This window comes from Pocillopora verrucosa, chromosome 11, assembly GCF_036669915.1.
Source record: "Pocillopora verrucosa isolate sample1 chromosome 11, ASM3666991v2, whole genome shotgun sequence".
NCBI classification, from domain to species: Eukaryota; Metazoa; Cnidaria; class Anthozoa; order Scleractinia; family Pocilloporidae; genus Pocillopora; species Pocillopora verrucosa.
In genome coordinates, this window is record NC_089322.1 from 6381692 (window position 1) to 6409045 (window position 27354).

General features: G+C 38.4%; 2 protein-coding genes across 4 annotated transcripts; both read left to right on the forward strand.

Moving 5' to 3' along the window:
- Positions 1 to 4067: 4067 nt before the first annotated feature.
- LOC136284400 (sorting nexin-6-like) lies at positions 4068 to 11061 on the forward strand. The gene is made up of 10 exons (XM_066174707.1): positions 4068 to 4424; positions 4924 to 4985; positions 6062 to 6136; positions 6723 to 6753; positions 7121 to 7205; positions 7705 to 7744; positions 7854 to 7940; positions 8656 to 8745; positions 8952 to 9017; positions 9547 to 11061. Exons 1-10 carry the CDS (start codon positions 4394 to 4396, stop codon positions 9682 to 9684), a joined length of 705 nt encoding a protein of 234 aa, XP_066030804.1. The 5' UTR covers positions 4068 to 4393; the 3' UTR covers positions 9685 to 11061.
- Positions 11062 to 11387: 326 nt separating this feature from the next.
- On the forward strand, positions 11388 to 26234 carry LOC136277000 (uncharacterized). Of its 3 annotated transcripts, XM_066158576.1 has the most exons (6): positions 11388 to 11558; positions 11977 to 12129; positions 13152 to 13290; positions 15540 to 15678; positions 18004 to 18142; positions 21169 to 26234. In XM_066158576.1, exon 6 carries the CDS (start codon positions 21182 to 21184, stop codon positions 25469 to 25471), a length of 4290 nt encoding a protein of 1429 aa, XP_066014673.1. In that variant the 5' UTR covers positions 11388 to 11558; positions 11977 to 12129; positions 13152 to 13290; positions 15540 to 15678; positions 18004 to 18142; positions 21169 to 21181; the 3' UTR covers positions 25472 to 26234. The 3 variants fall into 3 exon arrangements, with proteins under 3 accessions (XP_066014673.1, XP_066014674.1, XP_066014675.1); XM_066158577.1 differs by lacking the exon at positions 13152 to 13290; XM_066158578.1 differs by lacking the exons at positions 15540 to 15678; positions 18004 to 18142.
- The last annotated feature ends 1120 nt before the right edge of the window (positions 26235 to 27354 follow it).

Here is a 27354-nt window from a genome sequence, read left to right on the forward strand (position 1 = left end):
ATATCACAAAGGATCTAAGGAGAGGATATATCAAAGTTGGGAATTGCGGTGGTTTAGTAAACAGTACGCGGGAACAACTGTTCGAGAGGTCCAAATTTAAGCCACGGTAAAGTCACAGTGATGCAATCTTGAGGCCAATATGTTACTTCTTTTGTCGTCAATGTGATGCTCTCCACCATTAAATATTAAGGGAAACTGGCAAACTACCAGTCAGAGAAACTTGATGAATCGGCAAGGGACTGGGGGAGGGCGATGAAGGGAATGGTTTTCAGCGATGAATAAACCTGGCATCCAGTACGATTAGTTAAATGCTTCCTGTTGTTATTTTACTGATATTGGGACGAGCTCCAACAATTTTGGCTTGAACGCTGTCAACACGTTACCCCACCATCACCCTTGCTTTGCTCACGCCAGTTCACCCTTCCTAAGCCTTTTCACCTCTTTTTCTTCCATTGCAATTCAACTCTATCGGTTTCTACTCCCCTTTTGAAAAACCACGATAATGACAACCATAAAAAAAAAATGAAAATGATGCTTTTGACTTACATTCTTTGCTTCCACACACAAAAGATGGCGACAGCAACTATTACAATGACTGGTACAACTATTGCCATGGCAATGATGACATTGAGAAGGTGACCTGATGTCCCTTGCCCATCGGCATTTGACGTTTTGGAATTTGATGATGAAAATAAGAATTGGCAAGCGGTCAAATACCAATATTGTTTACAGCAGTACAAATAAATTCATCATAAGTCAAAATAAGACATCTAGTATAATTTTTTTAGAGACCTTCACAATTTCCCTGCCATCTAGATGCTAACGCGCCAAACGCTTATGTCCCGGATGGACAAGGAACACAAGAAGTCTGCGCCTCTTTATTCTGGTAATGATCCACTGCGCATGCCTGGCAATGTGAGGTATTGTGGAAGCATCCAACAGGACAGCTCACTATAAATAGCAAAAAGGGACGATGATGTTTAAAAAGGTTTGACCTATCATCAAACTGTTTGAGTCAGCCATTTCAGAGCTGTTTATAGCATCTGACTGCATAGCAAGGCAAGTGCATTGCCTTTTCGATACTTATATTACAATCATTCTTCATCCTCATGCGAGGAAACTCATTTTCAGGAGAAATGTTGATTCATTTAAAAGAATGACTTTTTGGTGCTTGGTTATGATATGCTTCCTTCGTTGAGTTAATTAAATCTCTCTTATTACTTACGATAGGGTCTAAACTTAGCCAAGTACTCCGTAACCATCTAGGGGCTTAAAAGCTATTGGAAGATTTTAGTTCTCCTTAAGTTAGAGTTAGCGCTTTCAATACGTTTTTTCAACTCACATAATTCTTCAAGTGCCTTCTGCGAAGAAATTCTGCGCCTTTGAAAGATTGTTGATCTAGAGTAGGCAGCTAATTGTATAACACCTATTTTTTTTAAATAAACCAATTATAAAGCGGAAGTGAAATTGCTTTTATGGCCACTTTGGAAAACTCGGGCATTTTAGAAAATTTCATAGTTATAGGGAAGTACTTAGCAAACGTGAAATAAAAAATTGTCTGGCTATTCTTTCATTTGCATCATGCATCTCACTGCTCCTGTTTGTCTAAAACGACCAAATTATTTTTTAGAATACTTGCTTATGGAAAAGTGCCAGCGTAACCAACTATCTTGGACAAAATAAGAATCTTTTAAGCAAAGTAAGTTAACCAGTCACTTTGTGTTTTGAGATTCTTAAGGATTTTTTTGATAAAACTCTGCTTACCACATTTGGAGCCTCTTAGAACCTCTTCACTATCACATAAAAGGCGCACGAAGCGGACTTGAGGTGGTTTTGAAGCATCGAAAACTAAGGAAATCCCACTGATATTAAGATTCACATCTGTTCTGTTAAACTTTAATAATAGGTTACTGGAAATTTCTTCAGTTGTCTGATTAAGATCAGCTGCAGTCGAGTTCTCGGGCAGTGGAACTTTCAAATCAAAACTAATGGAAAGTGAAATTCTTGATGAGAGCTGATTACTTCTTAAGTCTCTTTTTCGAAGTGTTCCTGTCTGGTCTCCACATAGGAATCTCTCGACTCAGACTCCAGATGCAGACTATGGGGCCTCCACACCTCCAATTCTTTCTGCAAATGTTCCATATTTAATTGTCGCCAGAAATCAAGGACATTGGTTGGTTACGCAAGAGTGAGGGTTCCCGACCGATAAAGATAACGGACTTTGGTAGTCTACAGCGACTTGTCTCGGACACCTGACATTATCAGTTCGATAAGTATTTACTATCATCTACTTTTAATAGTTAGTTTTATTCATGAGTGCTAACGATCTAAACTCTCGCGATACTCTATCCTTATTCCGTGAGCTCCCATATTTTGGATTAAATGTAAACTTAGCTCATGGTCAATTTAATAATTGTTTACCTTCCCATTTACCGGCCAAAAAATACCTAGAAAAACTCTCTAGCATTTATGACCTTAATCTTTTCAAGCTAAACGCACTTGAAGACACCAATCCGAGTGATAGTATCTATAATCATCGTATCCATAGTCGATACTACTCCCCATATAGTTTCTACAAATTTAAAAGTGAACTTCCCAGTCGTGTCAGTGATTCGAGCTTCTCTCTTTTACATAATAATATCAGGAGTCTTAAGCGAAATCTTGAAAACTTTCAAGTTCATCTATTGGACGAGTTAAATTTCGAATTTAGCATTATAGGAGTCTCAGAAACTAAAATAATCAGTGGTAAAGAAATGGATTTTAATCCAAGCATACCTGGATACACCATGACCATGTTAAATATCTTGGCGTCCTATTGGACAGCAACTTAAGCTGGAAATTTCAAATTAATAATGTTGCATTAAAAATAAGCAGAACTGTTGGTGTTGTTGCCCGTCTTAGGCACTTCGTCCCACGTACAACCCTTTTAAATATTTATCAATCATTGATCTTGCCTCATCTGACATATGGTTTGGCGGCTTGGGGTCAAGCTGCCAAAACCCATTTAAAAAAAATCCTCGTGCTTCAAAAACGAGCCCTTCGTTTGATGTACTTTTCTGAACCTAGAGCCCATGCTGTGCCTTTATTTATTTCCTCGAAAATTCTACCCTTACAAATGTTATATGCTGAAAAAGTATCTTCTATAATGTTTGACGTTTCCTGCATGAATGCTCCGTCTAACATCTGTGATTTCTTCACTAAAGCTAATTCAAAGCACAGGCATGAGACCAGGTCTTCTTCGTCTGGAAATTATTATGTTCAAACTTCAAGACTGAATCTAAATCAAGATTCTTTTTCCAGGTTTGGAGCTAAACTTTGGAACGCAATTCCTAACGAATTTCGTCAACTCTCCAAGGAGCTTTTAAGAAAAATTTTCATGACTTTTTGCTCTCGATAATGGAAGCAGAGGACGATTATGTTGAAGTGCCCATTCTCCTACAAAAAATGGCAAATTCTGCATCCTCGACTCAATGTATATAATTGATAGTTCTGTTAGTAGTAAATTTGATTGTAATATCATTCTGTAAGACTATATGTTTTGTAACTTTAGCTTGTTTTTTTTTTTTGTTTTTTTTTTTCAGTAGTTCTTATTTATCCAGATAGTTTATTTAGTTACTTTACAATTATTATATTATCTGTTATGACTGCTGTAACCTTTCCTCTCCGCCCGCCTCGTCTAGCTTTTGCTATTTGCGGGTGGAGATGGCAAAATGATTTGCATGAAATAAAGTATAGTGTCTGTGACATTTCGAGCCCGCTAACAATTATCAGCGGTATATCGTATTACACTCCGGAACAATAGAATATCAAGAGAATTCAATATCGATCGATCGATCTGCAAAGAAGAGTGTTTCGTACCATGACTTATACAATTTGAGCACCGCAGATCTTCTATTTGATGAAAAGGAAAAGAAAAGAAGACCTGCAAGTAAATCTTTGGGATTTTTCGAGGCAGAGCGATGACATGATGTCAGAATTTTGATTTGCTTTAATTTAATTTTCGCGCTAAGACTACTGAATTTGCATTCAATGCCTGGCATATCTTTATTCCGAAATGGACTGAGAACTAATTTATTTCCCTGCAAGAACATAAACAAATATGGCCGACGATTCGAAGATCAGCGTTGCTCGTGTTTAACTATTTCAGTCATAGTTTTCAACATGGCGTCTCGTCACTTACTCAACATGGAAAATAAGGGATATTCTGGCGCGTTGGGAACTTTTTTGATGGGAGGAAATGGCAATTTTACAGGATATTTGGACGCTTCGAACTCTGTAGCAGTCAATTTGATCGAGAGCAGTTGACTTTATTGATGCACTTTCCTGTATGAATAGGCGAGTGTTTGGGATGGAGAACGACGGATTTTGAAGAACTGTATGGCGACCTAGGTCAATGATCAATTACAAAAGAACTGGCTCGGGAAGTAAGTGGTTTTTATTTATCGAGTCCCTGTGAGGTTTGATGAATAGCAGAATCAGTACTGAATATGTCTCGATCGAGAGCAGACGGGACCATGAGCTCCTGATTGTTATATTTTAGAAATTTTACAAATTTCCATACAGTTTCTTATATTATTTGGACGCCATTATGGACGAAATGCGCAAGCGCTGCCGCCAGAGGTATGATAATTATTGTAAGGAGAAATTTGATGTTAGTCACTGTTGGGATTTAAAGGGTTAATTTTCCATTTAAGTTTTTTCTCCCAGTAAACTGGTGAAGTAAAACATAAATGATCAAGAAAACAACCCAACAAGAAACAATTAACAGATCTTATGGAAACTTCCCTAGGAAAGACTCGGTTTTTCTTGAAGATACTAATTTCTCTCTAAAATTTAATATACTTTCTGGGAGACACTGTTGATTCACATGTTTACATTGTATATTAACCCATCTCAAGAATTAAAATTTTTGATGTTTTTCAGATTTTTTCAACTTGTTGTCAGCCACCCAGAAAGATTTGCAGAAGGTTTTGAAAGAGGAAAATGTGAGTTTTTCAAATAATAAGATACTCTTACAGATATTTTGCTATGATCCCTGTGAGTGTGGGTGATTTTTCCCATAAAATTTGTAAACTGACATACTATAGCAAAACAACACTTGATTTAAACTCCATGGGTATATTTTTCATATAATCAACAATAATTGTGACTATTTTCATCTTAAGGGGTCATAAATGTTTTAAAGATAAAATCAGTTGACACAACATCCACTGAGCCACTTGTGAGGAATTATGTAGAAATGGAGTGAAAATTGAACTACAATTCACTGCAACAATGGGCTCTTCCACCAGTCAATGTTGTAGAATGGTGTAAAACAATTAAAGAAACATTGTACATGAGAAGAAGAGTTAAAAGTAAGGAAAATAATTGGTATGCTATTCCAGAATATTGCCATTTCAATGGTAGTGTGTTGACAATTTTCTCACTGATTGTATGTATAATTATGCCTGGGGGATTTCTTTTGTGACAAAATATCTGTTGCAACTTACTGAAACTAAGTTTGATAATCATTATTAAACTCCTTGCTCTGAGAAATTAATCTCTTTTCAACTCAGTGATCAGTGGCTTAATGGCATCTATCATGCTCATAAATTAGATGTCAGTCACTCTCAGGGATTAAGCTGCTGATTACTTGGTCCCTCCTTATCACTGTTAACCCTTCACAGGCCTCTCAGCAGCTTGTGTTTCTCTACTAGGCCTCATTCTCTTCTGTGGGTGAAGAAACACTTGACAAAGTGCAATTAACCTTTAAACTCCCAAGATCTGATTATTAATTCTCCCCTGTAGCTGCTACACATTTCCTTGTAAATTAGTTACAAGAATTTGGTGTTCAATCAGGGTAATATCTTGTACCAGATGAGTTTGAATATTCTCATTACCTGTTTGCTGAATAATATATGGATATTAAAGGGAGAAGTTACATGTTCATCACTTCTGGGAGTTAAAGGGTTAATGAGGCCCTGCTCACAGATGATCTAACTTTCTTTTGAATTTAACCATTACAAGAATGACTTGGCCTTCCTAGAAATAAAAATAACCAGAAGTTATTCCTTTTGGTTAGGATCTTGTTGAAGAATTTCAGAAGAAAAGAGATTTTGTGGAAGAGTACACACCACTTACCAAGGAGACATATGGGGTCAGTAGTAGTAATATTTTTCTAGGGGTGCATTATGATTCAGTAATTCCCTTTACTGTCTGCCATACAATTCATATGATGTTAGTTGGGAGAATTTGGTTTTGGATCAACTAATAATCAGAGCATTATTTGCCTGCTTGGTGATGTATTGATGTGGTGAGGAGAAATAATGTTTTGGTCATGCATGGGTGTTTAAGGGTTGATTGTGAAAATGCTTCTCTCTCACCATGTCAGTCTGGGCTAGGATTCTGCACCCTGAGCTACTTGTGGGTGAAGGATAGATTACATTTACATGCATCTTGTTGGTTTGCTTTAGGGGTCTTTTATGAGGGAAAAAAAGACCTGGAATTCCAAAATGCCAACTCTGCTGGAAACTGTGGTTGAAAAGCCAGAATGTCTAATTGTCAATAATAACATAAACAATTAAGTTATGATTCTGTAAATTGCTTGCGCCAAACAGCACCTATGATGAGAACAAGGTTTTTGAGGAAAGTCAGATTTGGTTTTAGCTTCTAAGTAAGATTTGACAATTTTGAGAATTTTTCCTTCAATAAATAAATGTTTTTCTACTTATGATTTTTCGTAGAACTTCACCGAAATGGTACACAGTCAGCAACGTATGTAGCAATTAATGTTTTATTTGCTGGAATGTGTAATCTGCATTAAGGTTGTGTAGGCTGAAATAGTGAATTACAACTTCAAATCTCATGATTTTGGTGAATGGTCCAGTCTAGTGAATTTTAACAGAAAGTATGGCTAAAAACATTGATATCTAAAGAACATTCATGTGAAAACAACATGAGGGTGGCAAAGACCTACCTGAATTATTATTCAATCATACAGTATTGTAATGCATCAGGATGTTACAAAATATATGATTGATTTTGATAATAAATGATACTGTATGATTATGACAATCTCACCATGATGGCATATTAATACATATGTAAATTTGGTAATTTTGAATTTCTTTGTGAATTTCAGGTGTTGCATTAGCAGTAAATGATTTTAGTTTTGGCATCATGACAGCATCTGCCAGTGATGATAGTAATACCAAGGAATTGAAAGGGTTTGTTGTTCTTTGTCTGAAATTGCTAAATGATATGATTTTGTAATAATGACTTAATATTTATTTCATATCTTTCCATTATTAACCTGTGGTGGCAAACTTCCAATGCAAGCAATGATGGACCAGACATACAGTTTGGCTGATTTTTTTCCCATGTGAATAACCACTGTTTTACCACATCTTACATGCTAGCTCTACTCACTGTAACCATCATGAGAACTGGCAATAAGATGCAATCAAGACCTATCAAGACCTTAGCATGATAGTTATGTCTTCCTCTCTTGTTGAAGTGATCAGCATCTAAATTCTTCTCACCATATCACTGCTGCATAGTACATTAAGGTCATGAGAATAAAGGAAATGATAGAAAAAAACAAAGAAGCTCTTGATTGTTGAACAACTTCTCCTTGTCAGTATAATAGAATATGTACCAAGAACAGTATTGAGAATATACATTCTGATGTCAGGTTGTAACAAAAAGCTATTTTTACTTTTACAGGAGTTTTGTGACTTTTTCAAGCGCACTAAATGGTGTCAAGGTATGATAGCATTTTTAGACAGGAACTAGTGTTGCTAGCAGTATTTTAAATTCCAAGAGTTTAATTTGTTTTGTCTTACTTGTGTGTGTGTGTCTTCTCCTTTCCTTAGGAATCGCTGGATGTTATGTCCACTAATGATGACAACACATTAGGTTTTACTTTAGAACTTTATTCCAGATGCATGGATGCTGCCAAGGTATGTGAAATGTGTATTGGAAAACTTGGATCTTATTTAACTCTTCAAAGGATACCAACTTTCTTTTTGTGGGCAGGGTTAGGGAAGGGGAAAGGAGGTGACTATTTTCTTTTGGGGTGGGGTGGGATGAGAGAATTATCACAGCCTGAGAAAAGCTCAGGATCACTGCACATCTAAAGATGACAGAAAAGAAAAGCCAAAAATAACCAAACAACAACAAAAAGTCATCAGCCAGACTGTTGACCAATCTATTTCTCATATCCCAAATGATTTGTGGGTTGTGTCTTGAGTGGGAACACTGGGTTCTACCCCCTCTATCTCTATTGCATTCAATTTTTTCAATTCATTGGCAAGAATTAGTGCATTTACATGAATGTAGCACAAGAGAGAGGTTATCTGTAGAGAAAGTGCCCTTTGGAGTAAATATTTACATTTCATACTGCTAAGCAAAAGGGATGGAAAACTTACAAAGACTGGAATGGTGGAATGGAATCATGAACTGACTTGGGGAGTTTTTTTTTAAATTTACAATGCTTCATGGTTTAATTGAATTTGGAACCATCAAGTACAGATGAGCTGGAATGTGGGACTTCTGGATTACAATTCCAGTGCCCTAACTTTGAAAACCCCTTTAATTGGTTATTTATTCTTGCTGTCTCAAGATGATTATTTTAACTGTTTACGGCACTTGTTTTGTCCATCTGTTACCCTGCAGGAGATGCTTTTCCGTCGTACATGTAAACTAGTTGAGTATGAGAACGCAACAAAAGCACTGGAAAAAGCCAAACCCAAGAACCAAGAAATGGTAAGGTTCTGACAAACATGTGCTTTGCACCTCTCTCTGATTTTTCTACATGTGATTGAGTGTTGTTGTTGTTTTTTTTTTCTCGTGATTCACATGAGGCTGCACTTAGCAAGAGACTCAAAGTTCAAGTTGAGCTTCTGAATAATTATGGTGAACACCAGAATTGAAGAATCCTAAATTGTTTTATACATTTTTTTTATTTTCAGCTTCAAAAAGCCAAAGACGATGCAGAGGAAGCATACAATTCAATTTCAGAAGCTGCAAAGAAAGAGGTGAATAAAATGATATAAAAAAAGGCCTTTTGTTTTACTTAGACTTTTGGCTTACTGTTTTGCCAGAAAATTGTGCATGCCACCCTTACCTGGTTGCATTTTTTGGTTTGTTTTACAGGCAGACCACCCTGTTGTTGCTTTACTTGTAAGACACATGTCAAACAATAATATGAATATTTGTGCCATTTTCATGTTAAAACCTGAATATCAAAAAATTAGTTTATACCACACAAGTGAATAGTATTTTTTGTACACACTGATTGGCTAACTTGAAAGTGATGAGCAAGTACCATTAACCTCTGAGAATCCAAAGTGACAAAATCGCTCATCAACAATTTGATTTTCAACCATTTTCCTTGGTTTACAATGAATCCTTTGTGCCGGTGTAATAAACAGAGGAGAAATGGCAGATGATTTAAATATTTGTTAAGGGCACATAAAAGAAATTGTCATTTGGCTCTAACTGCAGTAGACAATCTGCTTACTCGATTGATTTTAATTTTTGTTTTTTTTTTTTATTTAAATATAGATGATCCGTTACAATAGGCAAAGGGTGTTGAGCCTGCAAGCCAGTCTTATCCAGTACGCTGAATCGCGGTTAAAGAATGGAAGAGATACCTACGCCATTTTGGCCAAACTATTGAATGACATGAAAAAATCTGCTTAATCAATGAGCACAGAGAAAATTAGACGGCACCGTAAATTTGGGAGGCCAAAATTTAATTCTAATTTTCTTTATGAAACTAGATTATGTTGATTTGACACGGATAATACAAAAATAATTTTTAAAACGATGCAAGGTCGTTTCAGGCATTGGCTCACTCCAGGTGTTCAGTTAGTAAAACGGAGCAGAGACTGGAGCGGAAAAGTGAAACAGCAAGAGAGGCTTGGGTTAGGTGGGATTCATTGAGTGACTCAACCCAAGCCTCCCTCGCTTTTTCACTTCTCTGCTACTATAGTGCTGTTTACTATCACACTTTGTTTTGCCGACTGAATGCCTGGAACAGGCTATTCAGGCACTAATCATAACCATTGCAATTTCTTCAAATGTGATTGGTGCATTAGCTGCTTCATTTTTTCACTTCTCATTCTGTACAGCTTTAATTGGACAGCATAATTGGACAGTTGGCTTTAATCGGATACCTGTAATTGGACAGTTGAAGCAACGAATCATACTAAGTTCAATCAGCCAAATCCACCAATCACAGATTTAATCACAATAACCATAGCAACAACCACTTGTCTCAAAAAAAAAATTAAGAATTTCCAAAATGGAGACATATTTTTTTACTGTAGACATTGTCTATACCAGAGATATTTGACCTAAATGTATTTCTTGTTTTCAGAAATAATAACAATTAAGATTAAATGCTAACAGGACTTTTTGTCGTCCACTTCCTTCTGTAATCATACTCGTGATTGACAAATTGGTCTCTTGCTTTGCAGTCGTCCAATTTTGTTAATCACGGGTATGATAACAACAGACCGAATAAGACTCCACTCAGTCCTATTACCATTGTAGATTGGCTGGAAATGGCGGCAAAAATCCAGCAATTACTTGAAATTTAATCAGCAAATATTTCATGACAGAAAGAAATTTTCCAATTTTGTGAAGGCTACCAGCCTTGAATGAAGGCTCCAGAACATTCAGTAAACACTTAACATGGTGAATTTTCAACTTTATGTTGTTTTCATACAGATCACCATTATACTAAAGAGTGTGTGAATTTTTTTATGTCGTATAAAATAATACTTTTATTAAATCTGAATGAATGGGTTTCAAATATGCAAAGTTTTCTACATACTTTCAAGGTAACAGACATTATGGAAAAAAATTTCCTCTCCAATCCTCTGAAAAGTACCAACCAAAAAATTGATTTCCTTTGTATTGAAAAGCTTTTGAAATTTATATTAGATATAGCGATGGTAAGTTTTTGTTTGAATTGCTTCATAATTACCTGTAAAGGCAGAACTTGACGTTTTCAGTTGACTTAAATGTGAGTATACTTCTTATTCTGACGAAAACTATGTTTTTCCAGTGTAATTATTTTTTTCAATATAGAATGGACCATATACAATGCTAGTTGACGTTTTAGCTCTACCAAAGCTCTTAACTCTGTTAGAGACGACTGATTCCCCCTCCTTTCCTCCTGAAAACTATGTGATCCCAACCTCTCCCTTAAAAAAAAACATTTCCTCCAGCCCCCCAGGCTATAAAAATGACTCTTTCTTTAGTATCGCCGCTAACCCAGAAATTAAGCCCGAAACGACAAAACTTCCTTAATGATCCCCTCCTCCTAACCCTACCCCTACCTACAATTTAGTCATCAGCTGTTTGAATGACCTGGATTCTTTTCTAATGAGATCAGGCGCAAATCTGTCTGCTGCTGACGTTTAGTTGTGAAAGTCAACACGTGAAATGTCATCAGATATGCTGCGCTCTGCAAGTTGGTTTCACTTTTGAGCGTGGTTGCTTCCGAGCAGTACTTTTGTCATTTTGTTGGCTGAAAACGTCGACTTGTTCCCGCGATCCTCAACGAAGTAAGTATAGATCATTTGTAATCAAGATTCGAGAAGAAAATTCCAAACAGCGTTTGTTTACAACGAGACCAAAGCTCGGTGTAAGACCATTAAGGGTGTTGTTAAATATTCTTGCTCGTAGACTCAAACTGCAAAGCTTAACGGCTCTATGAACGAGTTTAACATTGCTTCATTTTAATCATTTATCAACTGCTAAGTCGATTTCGTTTTCAATACAACAAATAAGGAATTTGTCCTTCATCAATTTTCAGAACTATGGTTTCTCTTAATTAGACGGAATTAATACGATTCTTGATTTGCTGAATGGTAAATCTTATCTCGTATGAAGAAACTGTGGTTATTCATCGTCGTTAAATACAATATCAGCTAAAGTATAATCGTTTATATTGCGATTTGTTTTCACATCCGATGTACGTAGATCGAGACGTTTTGATTGCAAGCAAACGGCTCGGAGTCTTTTTCGTGCGAGCTCGGCTATCACGATCTACAGCGGCAGTGAAAATATCGAGAGACAAAGGATACCATTTATTGGCCATAGTTGTTCCTCAGGGCAATAAAATTAGCCTCGCTGGTAAGTACATTGTGTTATAGAGTAATTTAGTTGTTTCTGTAGCAGGCTAGGACTTGCTAACTTTGAAAAACTAAACATACACCTGCCTTTGGACAACAGCGAGAAATACAGTACTAGTCTTCGATTTCGAGATTGAAAAACGATCGTGATCTTTCTATCTATTTAGTCATTGCGTGTGTTTTGATGTTGGGGAAGTTTTGCGACTGTCGATTGTCTGAGAGAAACAAACAGACAAAAACAACTCCGCAGTCGATTAGAGATCCAATATTTCGAATTCACCGTTCAGTCCACAAACATTTTCCCCTAATTTTGTAAAGTTACACGCTCTTAGCTTGCTGAGCATTTTGATGAAGAAAGTGTAAGGTTTGTTTTATTGTTGAAAATTGTGAACTTTAAACTGAATTGTGTTCGTTCAAAAGTTTTACCTCTAGTGAAAGACTCTCAATTTAGATTTTAGATTTTAGATTTTAATTTCAATGAAGGATCACGAACTTTCTTGTCTGTTTAGTCATTGCGTATGTCTTGATGTTGGGGAGCTTTTGCGAATGTATGTTGTCTAAGAGAACACCATAGAAACAACTCCGCAGTCGATTGGAGATCTTTTCGAATTCACCGTCGTCCATTAAAATAAACAAGCATACATTCCGGAAAACTGATATTGATACGACACACGCTGAAGGAGAAAGAGCTTAATAAAACAGTTTCAGCAAAAAAAAGGTGAAATTGCACAACAATTTCTACAATCGTTACCCAAGATTAGTGAAAATGTCAAAAGTGACGTTATTTGATGCACTTAATGATTTGACCATCTGATGTGCTGCGTGTGTCAAATGAACGAAAGAACTGCTTTGTTTTGTTAGAAAATAATGTTGGAAAAAGCAAAAAGCAGATTAACCCCAATACCATTTCGTTAAAGCAGCAGAATTTTCGGTGTGAGAATTATCCATTTTTTATGGACAACGGTACAATATGGAATAAAGTATAATCGTTTATTGCGCTTTGTTTTTACCTTCAATGTGCAGATCGGGGCGTTTTGATTGCAATCCTTCTCTGTGCGAGGCCGGCCATCACGATCCACAGCGGCAGTGAAAAGATCGAAAGACAAACGATAGCATTTATCAGCCTTAGTTGTTCTTCAAGGCGCTGAAATTAGCGTCGCTGGTAAGTCCATTTTGTTATAGAGTAATTTAGTTGTTTCTGTAGCCGGCCATGACTTGCTAATTTTGAAACTAAAACTAAACATATACTAGTCTTCCATCTCAAGATTGATAAAGGATCAGGAACTTTCTTGTCGATTTAGTCATTGCGTATGTTTTGATGTTGGGAAGTTTTGCGAATGTATGTTGTCTACGAGGACACCGTAGAAACAAACTGACAAAAACAACTCCACAGTCGATCGAGATATTTTTCGAATTCACCGTTGTCCATATAAAAAAAGTTTTCCCTAATTTAGTAACCTTATACGCTCTTTGCTGGCTGTGCATTTGAATGATGAAATTGTGAGTTATGTTTTATTGCTGAAGATTGTGAACTTTAAACTGAATTGTTCGTTCGAAAGTGTTTCCATCCGTGAAAAACTCTTAATTTAGACCTTTTCCCTAGTTTGCTCCAAGAATTGTTTCAATGTGGTTTAAAAACAAAATTTGAGCAGAACATTCTAGTAGAAGAAATGCGAATATGGTTGACCTCTGGTCAAGAGCTTACTCCAGTTACTTGAAATATCACACCAGACACGACTGCAGTTAGAAAATCGCTGAATTGAGTATTTTCTTGGGGCTGTCTTTTGTCTGCTTTGTATCCAGAGAGGGAATGTAGAATGGTGTGCAAGTAAACCCCCCTTCCCTTTACCCCAGAACCCACTCCTACCGATTCGAGAATTTCTTTAAATATTTTCTCAAAGACTCGGGGGGAGCTGGTGTGCTTTGCTTTCCCACTTTGTAACGTTTTTACTTACATCGAACTAAACAGTTCAGCTTACACTTAACGGATCAGCGCATAAATGTGACGTTTGCGGTTATCTACGCCACCAAAAAACACGCAATGTCATCGGATTACTATTTGTTGGGGTCATAATACGTAACACAATGGTTTTACTTTCGTGTTCCTGATGAAATTAGGAGATCCTCGCAGCTAAGAACACTACTGAAACGAGTAGTTGTAAATAGGACCTGAAAAAAAAAAAAAAAAAAAATTTTTCAGGTCCTATTTACAACTACTCGTTTCAGTAGTGTTCTTAGCTGCGAGGATCTCCTAATTTCATCTTTCCACCGCAGTACAAATATGTGAATTTCGTGTTCCTGTTTACGAGTTGAAGGCTGGTTGCACATGAACCATTTTTGTTTCTTTTCTTGTGGGTTGAAATTTTGACTCTTACACGGAAATCAAAACCGATTGTTATACTTATTGCATAGATTCTTTGAAAAAGATTTTTACAGTCTCTCTGTGAAAAAGTTTTTTTTAAATCTAATGTTTTAACCTTGTTACTGCTCTAAAAAAGGGCCTTTGACCTCTGTTGAAGAATTCACATTTCCTTGCTTAAAAAATGTCACGCCAGATACTCGTAAGGTCAGCAAATCACCAAAATTTAGTATTTCCGTGATGCCGTTCTATTATCTACTTACCATTTATGTGAGCAATGTGAAATAGTGTCTAATACGAGGAATTTTTCACCGACTTTTGTAGAGGGGTGGAAGTTTGAAAAATTTTTAAGATCAACAGGCCAAGGCACATTGTCGTGTTAATTTGCTGGGGGCCAAAAATGGACCAATGATGAAACCAACGCGAAAACAATTAATATAATACCAGCAGGGTGCAGCTATTTAGGGATGTGAATAATGTGCATTGCGACAAAGCCAGATTAGCTTTTGCTTTTGAGTTCCTTGAGTGTTTTGTTGACTACAGAAAGCAGCCTTGTTCTTTATGTTCTTTATCGCAAATGAAGTATGCATACCTCACCAAAAGGTTTCTAAAACTTAAACGACGGTACGCGTACTTCAATCCATTTGCATGAAAGTTACGTGTAGCAGTTAAAACTCGTTTTAAACGGAAAATAAACACATGCGACACAAGCTGGCGGAGAAGGAGCTTAATAAAACAGGTTTAGCAGAAATGTGAAATATCTCTACCATCGTCACTTTACATTAGTGAAAATGTTAAAAAGTGACGTTATTTGATACATTTTACGATTTCATCATCTGATATGCTGAGTGTGTCAAATGAACGAAAGAACTGCTTTGTTTTGTTGGACAATAATGCTGAAAAAAGCAAAAAGCAGATTACCCCCGCTGCCATTTCGTTAAAGCAGCAAAACTTTTTGTGTGAGAATTTTCAATTTTTTTTTCTGGACAACGGTACAATATGAGATGAAGTATAATCGTTTATTGCACTTTGTTTTTACCTTCAATGTACAGATTGGAACGTTTTGATTGCAAGCCTTCTTCGTGCAAGCCTGACCATCACGATCCACAGCGGCAGTGAAAAGATTCAAAGACAAACGAGAGCATTTGTCGGCCTTAGTAGTTCCTCAAGGCGCTGAAATTAGCCTCGCTGGTAAGTACATTGAGTTGTAGTGTAAATTTATAGTTTCTTTAGCGGGCCACAACTTCCTCATTTTGAAACTGAAACGAAACATCTAACTGCTTTTGGACAATCGCAAAAAAAAATGCAACACAGTACATGTGTACGTGACAAACGATAGAATTTATTAGCCTTAGTTATTCCTCAAGGCACTGAAACTAGCCCCGTTAATAAATATGTATTATGTTATAGTGTAAATTTGTAGTTTCTGTAGCGGGCCATGACTTGCTAATTTTGAAACTGCAACTAAACTTCTAACTGCTTTTGGACAACAGCAAGAAATGCAGTACTGGTCTTCGATCTCGAGATTGATAAAGGATCACGAACGTTCTTGTCGATTTAGTCATTGCGTATATTTTGATGTTGGGGCGGTTTTTGAATGTATTTTGTCTGAGAGAACACCGTAGAGACAAAATGGCACAAAAAACTCCACAGTCGATTGGAGATCTTTTCGAATTCACCGTTGTTGTTTATAAACACTTTCCCCTAATTTTGTAACCTTATTCGCTCTTGGCTTGCTGTGTATTTTGATAAAGATATTATAAGGTATGTTTTATTGCTGAAGATTCTGAACTTTAGACTGAATTGTTCGTTCGAAAGTTTTTCCTCCGGTGAAAGACTCTCAATATAGAACTTTTTCTTTGTTTGCTTCAAGAATTGTTTGCGTGCAGTTCTAAGAAAAAATTTTTTTTTTTTTTCGAATTCACCGTTGTTGTTTATAAACACTTTCCCCTAATTTTGTAACCTTATTCGCTCTTGGCTTGCTGTGTATTTTGATAAAGATATTATAAGGTATGTTTTATTGCTGAAGATTCTGAACTTTAGACTGAATTGTTCGTTCGAAAGTTTTTCCATCCGTGAAAAACTCTTAATTTAGACCTTTTCCCTAGTTTGCTCCAAGAATTGTTTCAATGTGGTTTAAAAACAAAATTTGAGCAGAACATTCTAGTAGAAGAAATGCGAATATGGTTGACCTCTGGTCAAGAGCTTACTCCAATTACTTGAAATATCACACCAGACACGACTGCAGTTAGAAAATCGCCAACTTGAGTATTTCCTTGATGTTGTCTTTTGTCTGCTTTGAATTCAGAGAGGAAATGTGGAATAGTGTGCAAATAAATCCCCCTTCTCTTCACCCCAGAACCCACTCCTGGCGATTCGAGAGATTCTTAAAATATTTTTTTTAGGACGGGGGTGATTTTTTTCTTATCTATCCCGGACTAAACAGCTCTGCTAACACTTAACGGATCAGCGCTCAAATGTGACGTTTGCGGTTGTCTACGCTTTCAAAAACCACGCGATATCATCGGATTATTATTATTTGTTTGATACTGGTTTTACTTTCGTGTTCCTGTTTACGAGTTGAAGGCTGGTTGTGCATGGGCAATTTTTGTTTGTTGTCTTGCGTGGTTCAAATTTTGACAAACCCACTGTTGTACTTATTGCATAGATTCTTTGAAAAAGATATCTTCAGTCTGTTAAAAATGCTTCTTAAAATCGAATGTTTTATCCTTGTTACTCTTCTGAAAAGGAATTTGATCTAAACATTCTTGAACATAATTTATGTTCGATTATTGTAGTAGTCATATCAAGCACTGGTGTTTGAAGATTGCTTCTTCATCCGCCTTTTTTCTTGAGTTAGGATGCTAGAATGGTTTTTATGTAAATGCCCCCTTCCCCCTCCACCCTACTTTCGCTGATAGGGGAGTTTTCTAGCGAGAAATACAGTACTAGTCTTCGATTTTGAGATTGATAAAGGATCACGAACTTTCTTGTCGGTTTAGTCATTCCGTATGTCTTGATGTTGGGGAGATTTTGCGAATGTATGTTGACTAAGAGAACGCCGTAAAAACAACTCCGCAGTCGATTGGAGATCTTTTCGAATTCACCGTCGTCCTTTAAAATAAACAAGCATACATTCCAGAAAACTGATATTGATACGACACACGCTGAAGGAGAAGGAGCTTCATAAAACAGTTTCAGCAAAAAAAAGGTGAAATTGCGCAACAATTTCTACAATCGTCACCCCAGATTAGTGAAAATGTCAAAAGTGACGTTATTTGATGCACTTAATGATTTGACCATCTGATGTGCTGCGTGTGTCAAATGAACGAAAGAACTGCTTTGTTTTTATAGACAATAATGCTGAAAAAAGCAAAAAGCAGATTAACCCGAATATCATTTCGTTAAAGCAGCAGAATTTTTGGTGTGAGAATTATCCATTTTTTATGGACAACGGTACAATATGGAATAAAGTATAATCGTTTATTGCTCTTTGTCTTTGCCTTCAATGTGCAGATCGGGGTGTTTTGATTGCAATCCTTGTTCGTGCGAGGCCGGCCATCACGATCCACAGCGGCAGTGAAAAGATCGAAAGACAAACGATAGCATTTATCAGCCTTAGTTGTTCTTCAAGGCGCTGAAATTAGGGTCGCTGGTGAGTACATTTTGTTATAGAGTAATTTAGTTGTTTCTGTAGCCGGCCATGACTTGCTAATTTTGAAACTAAAACTAAACATATACTAGTCTTCTATCTCAAGATTGATGAAGGATCAGGAACTTTCTTGTCGATTTAGTCATTGCGTATGTTTTGATGTTGGGGAAGTTTTGCGAATGTATGTTGTCTACGAGAACACCATAGAAACAAACTGACAGAAAACAACTCCACAGTCGATTGAGATGTTTTTTCGAATTCACCTTTGTCCAAAAAAAATTTTTCCCTAATTTAGTAACCTTATACGCTCTTTGCGAGCTGTGCATTTGAATGATGAAATTGTAAGTTATGTTTTATTGCTGAAGATTGTGAACTTTAAACTGAACTGTTCGTTCGAAAGTGTTTCCATCCGTGAAAAACTCTTAATTTAGACCTTTTTCCTAGTTTTCTCCAAGAATTGTTTCAATGTGGTTTAAAAACAAAATTTGAGCAGAACATTCTAGTAGAAGACATGCGAATATGGTTGACCTCTGTTCAAAAGCTTACTCCAGTTACTTGAAATATCACACCAGACACGACTGCAGTTAGAGAATCGCCAGATTTAGTATTATTCTGCTTTGTATACATGGAGGGAATGCAGTGTAATGTTTGCAAGTAAACCTCCCTACCCCTCTCCCCACAACCCACTCCTGCCGATTCGAGAATTTCTTAGAAATATTTCCTTGAGGACCGGTGGAGAAGAGGTAACGTGCTTTGCTTTCCCAGTTTTTATTTTTTCACTTACCCCGGACTTAACAGCTCTGAGTAAATGTCCTAAACAGTTCCACTTTCTTCTTCCCACCTCGCAACTAATTTTATTGATGTCTACCATTTCAACTACTCTCCTGTTTTTCATTCTTTGCTGCCATCTGGTCCTCAGTATCCGTCTTAGGCATTAGTACTGAAAACTTTTCAGTGTTCTTTCATCGGTCTTTTTGATTTTCCATGTTTCATAACCATGTAGCAGGACCGATCGGACTAAAGTCTTGAATTGGCACATCTTGGCTCTCTTTCCTATTCTTCTGGCTACCCACACCTTCCATAGCCTCTAGAATGCACCTCGTGCCTTCTGCATTCTGTTCCTAATGTCTTCACTGCCTCCACCTTTCTTGTCTACAATAGCTTCAAGATACGCCACCACAATGCTCTCCCTGTTCGTTGCAAACTCCATCCTCAGTGTCTTGCTGTTGTCTTCCTCATGATCCAAACCATAGTCAGTAGGAATAAGAATCCTGACATTACGCATCCCTGCTTTACTCTTGACTAAATCTTGAACCAGTCTGATATCTCCCGTCCGTCGATTACGGCGCATTCAAACCCTCCGTATATCCCTACTACCACTCTCACCATCTTGCGCGGAATTCCATAGCTCCCCGTGGTGATCCACGAGCTTTCTCTGTGTACCGTATCAAGGGCTTCTTTTCAAAGTCCACAAAGTGCGTGTGCAGACTCGCCCTCCAGTCGTTTGCCTGCTCTAAGATGTTTCTTTAATGTAAAGATCTGTTCAGTTGTATTTCCATTTGGTCTAAAGCCGGCCTGCTCTTTTTTAAGCTTCTTGTCTAAACCTTTCTTGATCCGTTCTAGCAGCATCCTGTGGAATATTCTATTGATGGTGGGTAGCAAAGTCACTCCTCTCCAATTGTTACAATCACGCAAATCACCTTTCTTAAATATATTGACAACAAGTCCCTTCTTACACACTTCTGGCCACCTTTCTCTTTTCTAAAGCCTGTTATATCATCAGTCTGCCCACTTGCGGTGTATTCCATGTCAGCCCTTAGTAGGTCTGGGCACTGGCTTTGTTTTCCTGAACGCATCCTTAACCTCTTGTATTCGCCATCTTCCTATATCGATTTCCTCAATCTACTCCAGTTCTTCTGTTTCTTCTTTCTCTTCCACCGGATTTGTGGGGTCATCTCTGTTTAAAATTTTACCCAAGTTCTCTACCCAGCTCTGCAATCTTTCTTGTGATTCTGTCTTATGCACCCCCCGTTTGTCTTTCACACGCAATTCTCGCCTCCTCTGTTCCTGGCTATTGTCTTGGTTATGCTGTTTAGCTCCTCGTCTCTACCATTCTCAGCGGCCTTGTCTGCTGCTGTAGCCCTTTCCTCCAACCAATTCCTCTTATCCTCCCTAGCACTCTCTTTCACTTCCTTTTCTTTCGCACTATACTCCTCTCTCTATCGCTGTTCAAGTCGTTCCAATCTCGCACCCTCTATATTAAGTTTTGCGTCTTACCCCTCCTGAATTTTTTCCCACGTCGTGTCTCCTATCCATGGCTTGCTCTCCTTTTTTACCTTCCAATAACTTTCTATGTGGCATCTCTGTACGTCACCAAGATCTTGTCGTGCTTCCTTTGAATCTTCTATATCTCATATCGTTGCAAACCTGTTCTTCACTTTAATGTTATATCTCCTCCTGATCTCTTCACTTTGTAACTAACACAAGTCAAATCTCATACTTGTTTTCTTCTTCCCATGCGCCTTTGCCAACTTTAGTCTCATTCTGGTTCTCATCAGGTAGTAGTCACCATATACGTCTGCTCCTCTCATCACTCTCGTGTCCGGAATCGATGTTCTCATGCGTCCATTCACAAAGACATGGTCGAGCTGGTTAACAGTCTTCCTACCTGGTGACTTCCAGGTCAGCTTATGGATCTCTTTATGTGGGAAACTGTTCCAGTTACAACTACGCCATTCGTACCACAGAGGTCACATAACCTTTCCCATTATCATTCATGACTCCGACACTAAATTTCCTCAGTATCTCCTCTCTGTTAGTGTTGTTACTCCCGTAAGCGTTCAGGTCTCCCATCATCAAAATCATATCATGACTACTGCAGCTTGCAACAGAGTCTAGCAGTTGATTGTTAAATTCATCCTTTCCGTCGTCCATCGTACCGTCTGTTGGTGCATATGCTTTTATTACCGTTAGCTTTTGTGGTTTGAGTAGAATCTTGCCTTGTACTAATATAACTATGGTTTTAATAGGATGTAACTGATAATGGCCACTCGGTTGAAGTACACCACAGAGCAACTGAATTACTACAGGATTTGTTACGTTGTCACTGACATACTAACTGAGGGTCTGCGAACCATCTTCAAACAAGAATGGGACAATCGATACAAGACAACACTGGGAGAATGGAAAGATCAACCCAAAAATGGAATGGTCTTCTGGAATGGCGAGTCTACTCGAAACAGAAAAAGAAACGCTGGGCTGTTGACAACCATGAAGAATGGCGATAGGGCTGAGTGGGATTGTACCATGCTGTTTTACGCTATCCTGTATTCAGACTGCATATATTCACTCAATCCATCAATTAGATCAAATGTGGACGACCTAAGGAAATTTCGAAATGAAGAATTTGCACATATGCGACGGGGCCACCTCTCCAACGGAGATTTCCAAATTGTTATTACAAAGGTTAAAACTGCATTCCACGCACTCGGTCTCCCGACATTGAAAATCAATGAAGTTCAAAATCAGACAAACTTCTTAACAGAGGAGTTAGACGACGTTTTAAGGAAGGTGGACGACTTGAAACAAGAAGTTAACAAGAAGGAAAAGGAAGTTCTAGAAAAGGACAAGGAAGTTCAACAAAAAGAAGAACAGAGGCTTGCCTTGGAAGAGCAATTACATTCCGATGTCTCTCCATTTTGTATTCTCCCTCCCAAACCTAACCACGACATCGCTCCTCGGGAATCTGAAGTTGGTGAAGTTTTACAAAACCTCCAGACACTAAAAGACGCAAATGATGGGTTGAGCATACTGTATTTGTCAGGAAATCCAGGAAGTGGAAAATCTCAGCTGGCCCGTTTAGCAGCCAAGCGATTTTACGACGAGGTCGAACAAATACCTTCCGCAGCTTCATTTGTCATGACATTGAATGCTGAAAACTCAGAAGCACTTTTGAAATCGTATGTCCTTTTCGCTCAACATTGCAAATGTCCCGGCTATGAAATAACAAACACTTACGGCTCCAAGGATTTGAACACAGACGAGAAGATTTCATATTTCAAGACCTTAATAAGTACAAAAATTGAGCATTACGCTTCATGGCTGTTGGTAGTTGATAATGTGACCAGCGAATCTCGTACCAGCGACTATTTGCCAGATGCAGACAGCGAGTTGTGGGCAAGGGGTCAGATGCTAATAACAACACAAGACACTGCGTCTATGCCGTTGTCAAGCTCTTCCATACGAAATATCTCACTCAGCGCTGGAATGCATCCTGATGATGCATGCTTTCTGCTGAACCTCCTTACTGGAACCACGGATGTCGAGATTATAAAAGAAACTGCGAAAGTACTCGACTACCAGCCACTTGCCTTGGCAGGCGCAGCTACGTATGTAAGACAAGTTCGTCAGAATAAAGCAACCCCGAAGTTTGGCTGGACCGACTATTTGAAGAAATTGGAAATGGGGAAACGAAGTGCTACTGAAAACATTCTTGCTGAGACAAATCCATGCTATTCAAAGTCCATGACCAAAGCAATAACACTCGCCGTCGAAAAGGCGATGACAGATGACATAATTTGGCATCGCACGTTCCTTTTTCTCTCAATGTGTGCATCACAGCCGATCCTGCAAGACATTATTACCGAGTATATCAAAGCAACTGATGACGATTTTGAAGATGAAGATATGATAAGAACAAGGATGAGTCGATGTTCACTGTTGCTAATTGAAGAAGAATCAACTGGTGTTTATATTCGAGTCCATGGTGTGGTTCTTGATGTTATTAAATCTGCGACAAAAGGTTTCGCAAAGGATCAAAGCTACAAAGTGGTGTATGGCGCGGTAATGTCTTTCTCAAAATTTGAAGAGCTAGAATCTATTGTTGTGGGAACAAGAATAGTTCCCCATCTTACAACGTTGAGCTTAAAAATTGAAGACATGTCACTCGGGAAAGGAATACCAGAAGCGACCGAAAGAGCCTTGTGTAATTTTCTGGATGGCCTTTGGAGCCTTAATGACATGTGCCTAAACCATAGTGAGTTTAGAGCGGCGCTAGTCTATGGTAAATGGCTGTTAAAAATTCAGATGAAACAGCTGGGACCTGAGCATGTTGATGTTGCAAATTGTTACAACAATCTGGGTACTTTACACAGTGATCTGGGCGACACAGATGAAGCAAAAGACTGCTATAAGCGTGCACTGGAGATTCGTCTGAAACAGCTGGGACCTGAGCATGTTGATGTTGCAAGGTCTTCCAACAATCTGGGTACTTTACACAAGGCTCTGGGCGACACAGATGAAGCAAAAGACTGCTATAAGCGTGCACTGGAGATTCAGATGAAACAGCTGGGACCTGAGCATGTTGATGTTGCAACCTCCTACAACAATCTGGGTATTTTACACAGTGATCTGGGCGACACAGATGAAGCAAAAGACTGCTATAAGCGTGCACTGGAGATTCGTCTGATAAAGCTGGGACCTGAGCATGTTGATGTTGCAAGGTCTTACAACAATCTGGGTACTTTACACAGTGATCTGGGCGACACAGATGAAGCAAAAGACTGCTATAAGCGTGCACTGGAGATTCAGATGAAACAGCTGGGACCTGAGCATGTTGATGTTGCAAGGTGTTACAACAATCTGGGTAATTTACACAAGGCTCTGGGCGACACAGATGAAGCAAAAGACTGCTATAAGCGTGCACTGGAGATTCGTCTGATAAAGCTGGGACCTGAGCATGTTGATGTTGCAAGGTCTTACAACAATCTGGGTACTTTACACAGTGATCTGGGCGACACAGATGAAGCAAAAGACTGCTATAAGCGTGCACTGGAGATTCAGATGAAACAGCTGGGACCTGAGCATGTTGATGTTGCAAGGTGTTACAACAATCTGGGTAATTTACACAAGGCTCTGGGCGACACAGATGAAGCAAAAGACTGCCATAAGCGTGCACTGGAGATAAAGATGAAACAGCTGGGACCTGAGCATGTTGATGTTGCAACCTCCTACAACAATCTGGGTACTTTACACAGTGATCTTGGCGACACAGATGAAGCAAAAGACTGCTATAAGCGTGCACTGGAGATTCAGATGAAACAGCTGGGACCTGAGCATGTTGATGTTGCAAGGTCTTACAACAATCTGGGTACTTTACACAAGGCTCTGGGCGACACAGATGAAGCAAAAGACTGCTATAAGCGTGCACTGGAGATTCAGATGAAACAGGTGGGACCTGAGCATGTTGATGTTGCAAGGTGTTACAACAATCTGGGTAATTTACACAAGGCTCTGGGCGACACAGATGAAGCAAAAGACTGCTATAAGCGTGCACTGGAGATTTGTCTGATAAAGCTGGGACCTGAGCATGTTGATGTTGCAAGGTGTTACAGCAGTCTGGGTACTTTACACAGTGATCTGGGCGACACAGATGAAGCAAAAGACTGCTATAAGCGTGCACTGGAGATTCGTCTGATAAAGCTGGGACCTGAGCATGTTGATGTTGCAAGGTGTTACAACAATCTGGGTAATTTACACAAGGCTCTGGGCGACACAGATGAAGCAAAAGACTGCCATAAGCGTGCACTGGAGATAAAGATGAAACAGCTGGGACCTGAGCATGTTCATGTTGCAACCTCCTACAACAATCTGGGTACTTTACACAGTGATCTTGGCGACACAGATGAAGCAAAAGACTGCTATAAGCGTGCACTGGAGATTCAGATGAAACAGCTGGGACCTGAGCATGTTGATGTTGCAAGGTCTTACAACAATCTGGGTACTCTACACAAGGCTCTGGGCGACACAGATGAAGCAAAAGACTGCTATAAGCGTGCACTGGAGATTCAGATGAAACAGCTGGGACCTGAGCATGTTGATGTTGCAAGGTGTTACAACAATCTGGGTAATTTACACAAGGCTCTGGGCGACACAGATGAAGCAAAAGACTGCTATAAGCGTGCACTGGAGATTCGTCTGATAAAGCTGGGACCTGAGCATGTTGATGTTGCAAGGTGTTACAGCAGTCTGGGTACTTTACACAGTGATCTGGGCGACACAGATGAAGCAAACGACTGCTATAAGCGTGCACTGGAGATTTGTCTGAAAAAGCTGGGACCTGAGCATGTTGATGTTGCAAGGTGTTACAACAATCTGGGTACTTTACACAGTGATCTGGGCGACACAGATGAAGCAAAAGACTGCTATAAGCGTGCACTGGTAATTTATATCTCCAAGTATGGTCAAGAACATGTAAGGACACTAAAGGTCAGCAGGAACTTATCTCGGCTAAAACAGAAAAGAAAGAGAGTTGACCCTTGTGCTGTTTTGTAAAAGAAGAAAAGAGACTCGTGTTAATCGTTTAGTAACTGTGCTGATTAATAGACGTTGTTGGTCTTTAATTTAGGTTTACTCGTTGTGTTTTCTTTGCACGTGAGAACTTAGACCATTTTAATTTTTTCATAATATCTTGCATAATTTGTGCTTTTAATATTCCGATCTGGAACCTCGCACAATTGATATGTTTTTTTTTTTATTTCTGAAGAAGTAGTTCATTACTTTCTAATTTCTGAGGTTGCTACAAAAGATTGCAGTTCTACGGATAATCAACAGTCAGAATATGCACCCAAGTAGAGAAATTTTTAAGTTGCTAATCAGGGCTGCTTTTTCAGAATCGTGCTCTTTTAAATTGATGATTTTTATTCATATTCATAAATAAGAGAGAGTATCCATACAAGTGGTCCGGCCGATCTAGCTTGAAAATAGATTTCGCTGATTTCTTGTATATTGAAAGACTTTCATGTCCTTATTCTAGAACCACAATCCACTTCATCTGATCTTTAAAATTTATCGAGTTGTGAGAGATTTTCTGATCACCCCAGCGAACACTTGTAGCGACCCATATCGAGGCTCAAATTTAAGGTAACATTGGAGGTCGATTTTACGAAAACTGTCATGCCCTTTATAAAACGAACACCAAAACGAGCAATTTAACAAAAACAATGTTTTACTAGCTGAAAAAAGAGTAGAAATAGATATTATTAGATGTTAGAAGAAAATCTATGAAATTTCGCTGTTCACAGGAAACGTATTAAAGTTTTTTATTAAACGCTTCAGTACCTTATAATTGAAAAATCGAAATCTGCTGCTCACCTCCCGTTCCCGCCCCTCTCTTCCCTCCCCCCTCCCCGCCACTTGTCATCAAGGCCCACGTGAGCCTCAATCACTAGAGTCTGATCAGCGGTTGTCTTAAAGAAATAAACATCATTTGTTCCGAACTTCGTAGACGGAAAATTATTTGGATAAATTCATTTGCTAACATGCCACAGGAAACTAAAAAGAAAATCCCGTTACTTCTTCATCAGTAGCCGTTTAACATCCAAGGTTGAGAGGAAGTAACCTCTGCTAACCTCTGCTAAGAACACTACTGAAACGAGTAGTTGAAAATAGGACCTGAAAAAAATTCAGGCCCGTACAAGTCCTTTTTTCAACTACTCGTTTCAGTAGTGTTCTTAGTGACGCGGTGAAGTCTCACAATGTATTGGCTCACAATTCCTAATACCCACATTCCTACAAACTCCTCTTTCATCTTGAAGAAAAAATTTTAAACGAAAGTTTAAGCTTTTTTTAATTGGACTTGAGGGTTGAAATTATCGCTAGTTTTTCTCATACAGGGCTCCCTCCCCTTCTCCCCAGTCAAAAATTTCTCATGAAAGCCTAATTAAAGCCTGGATAGCGCGTGGGTGATCATTATCATGTCGTAAAGAAGTTACTTGCATGGGGATGGGGTTATTTATTGATGAAAAAAGTTAGTAAGATTGTTGTTCGTCTGAAGGTAGAATTGTAACATGTTTTACTTCTCCATAATATTGCGGGACACGAGTGAAAAAGGGAACAAATGTGGTATTAGAAACACTTTTGGAAAACGAAATTAAAATACTTTTTTGATGATATACTCTTGTTAGATAACGAAACTTATAAAGATCCAAATCCAACTAAGAATGAAACATTTTATTCTGAACTCGTAACTCTACATTGCACCCAAAGTGTATCTTTGATTGTAACGTATTACACTGTCCAAGGGATTGGATTTGAATTGTCTACGTGGGCGGTTTTATCGTTGAATTGCGGCCATTTTCTCCGTGATAACGCTTCCCTCGATGCCTTTAAGAAGTATTGAACCTTTCATCTAATCCTTATAGACCTTCCGCACTAGA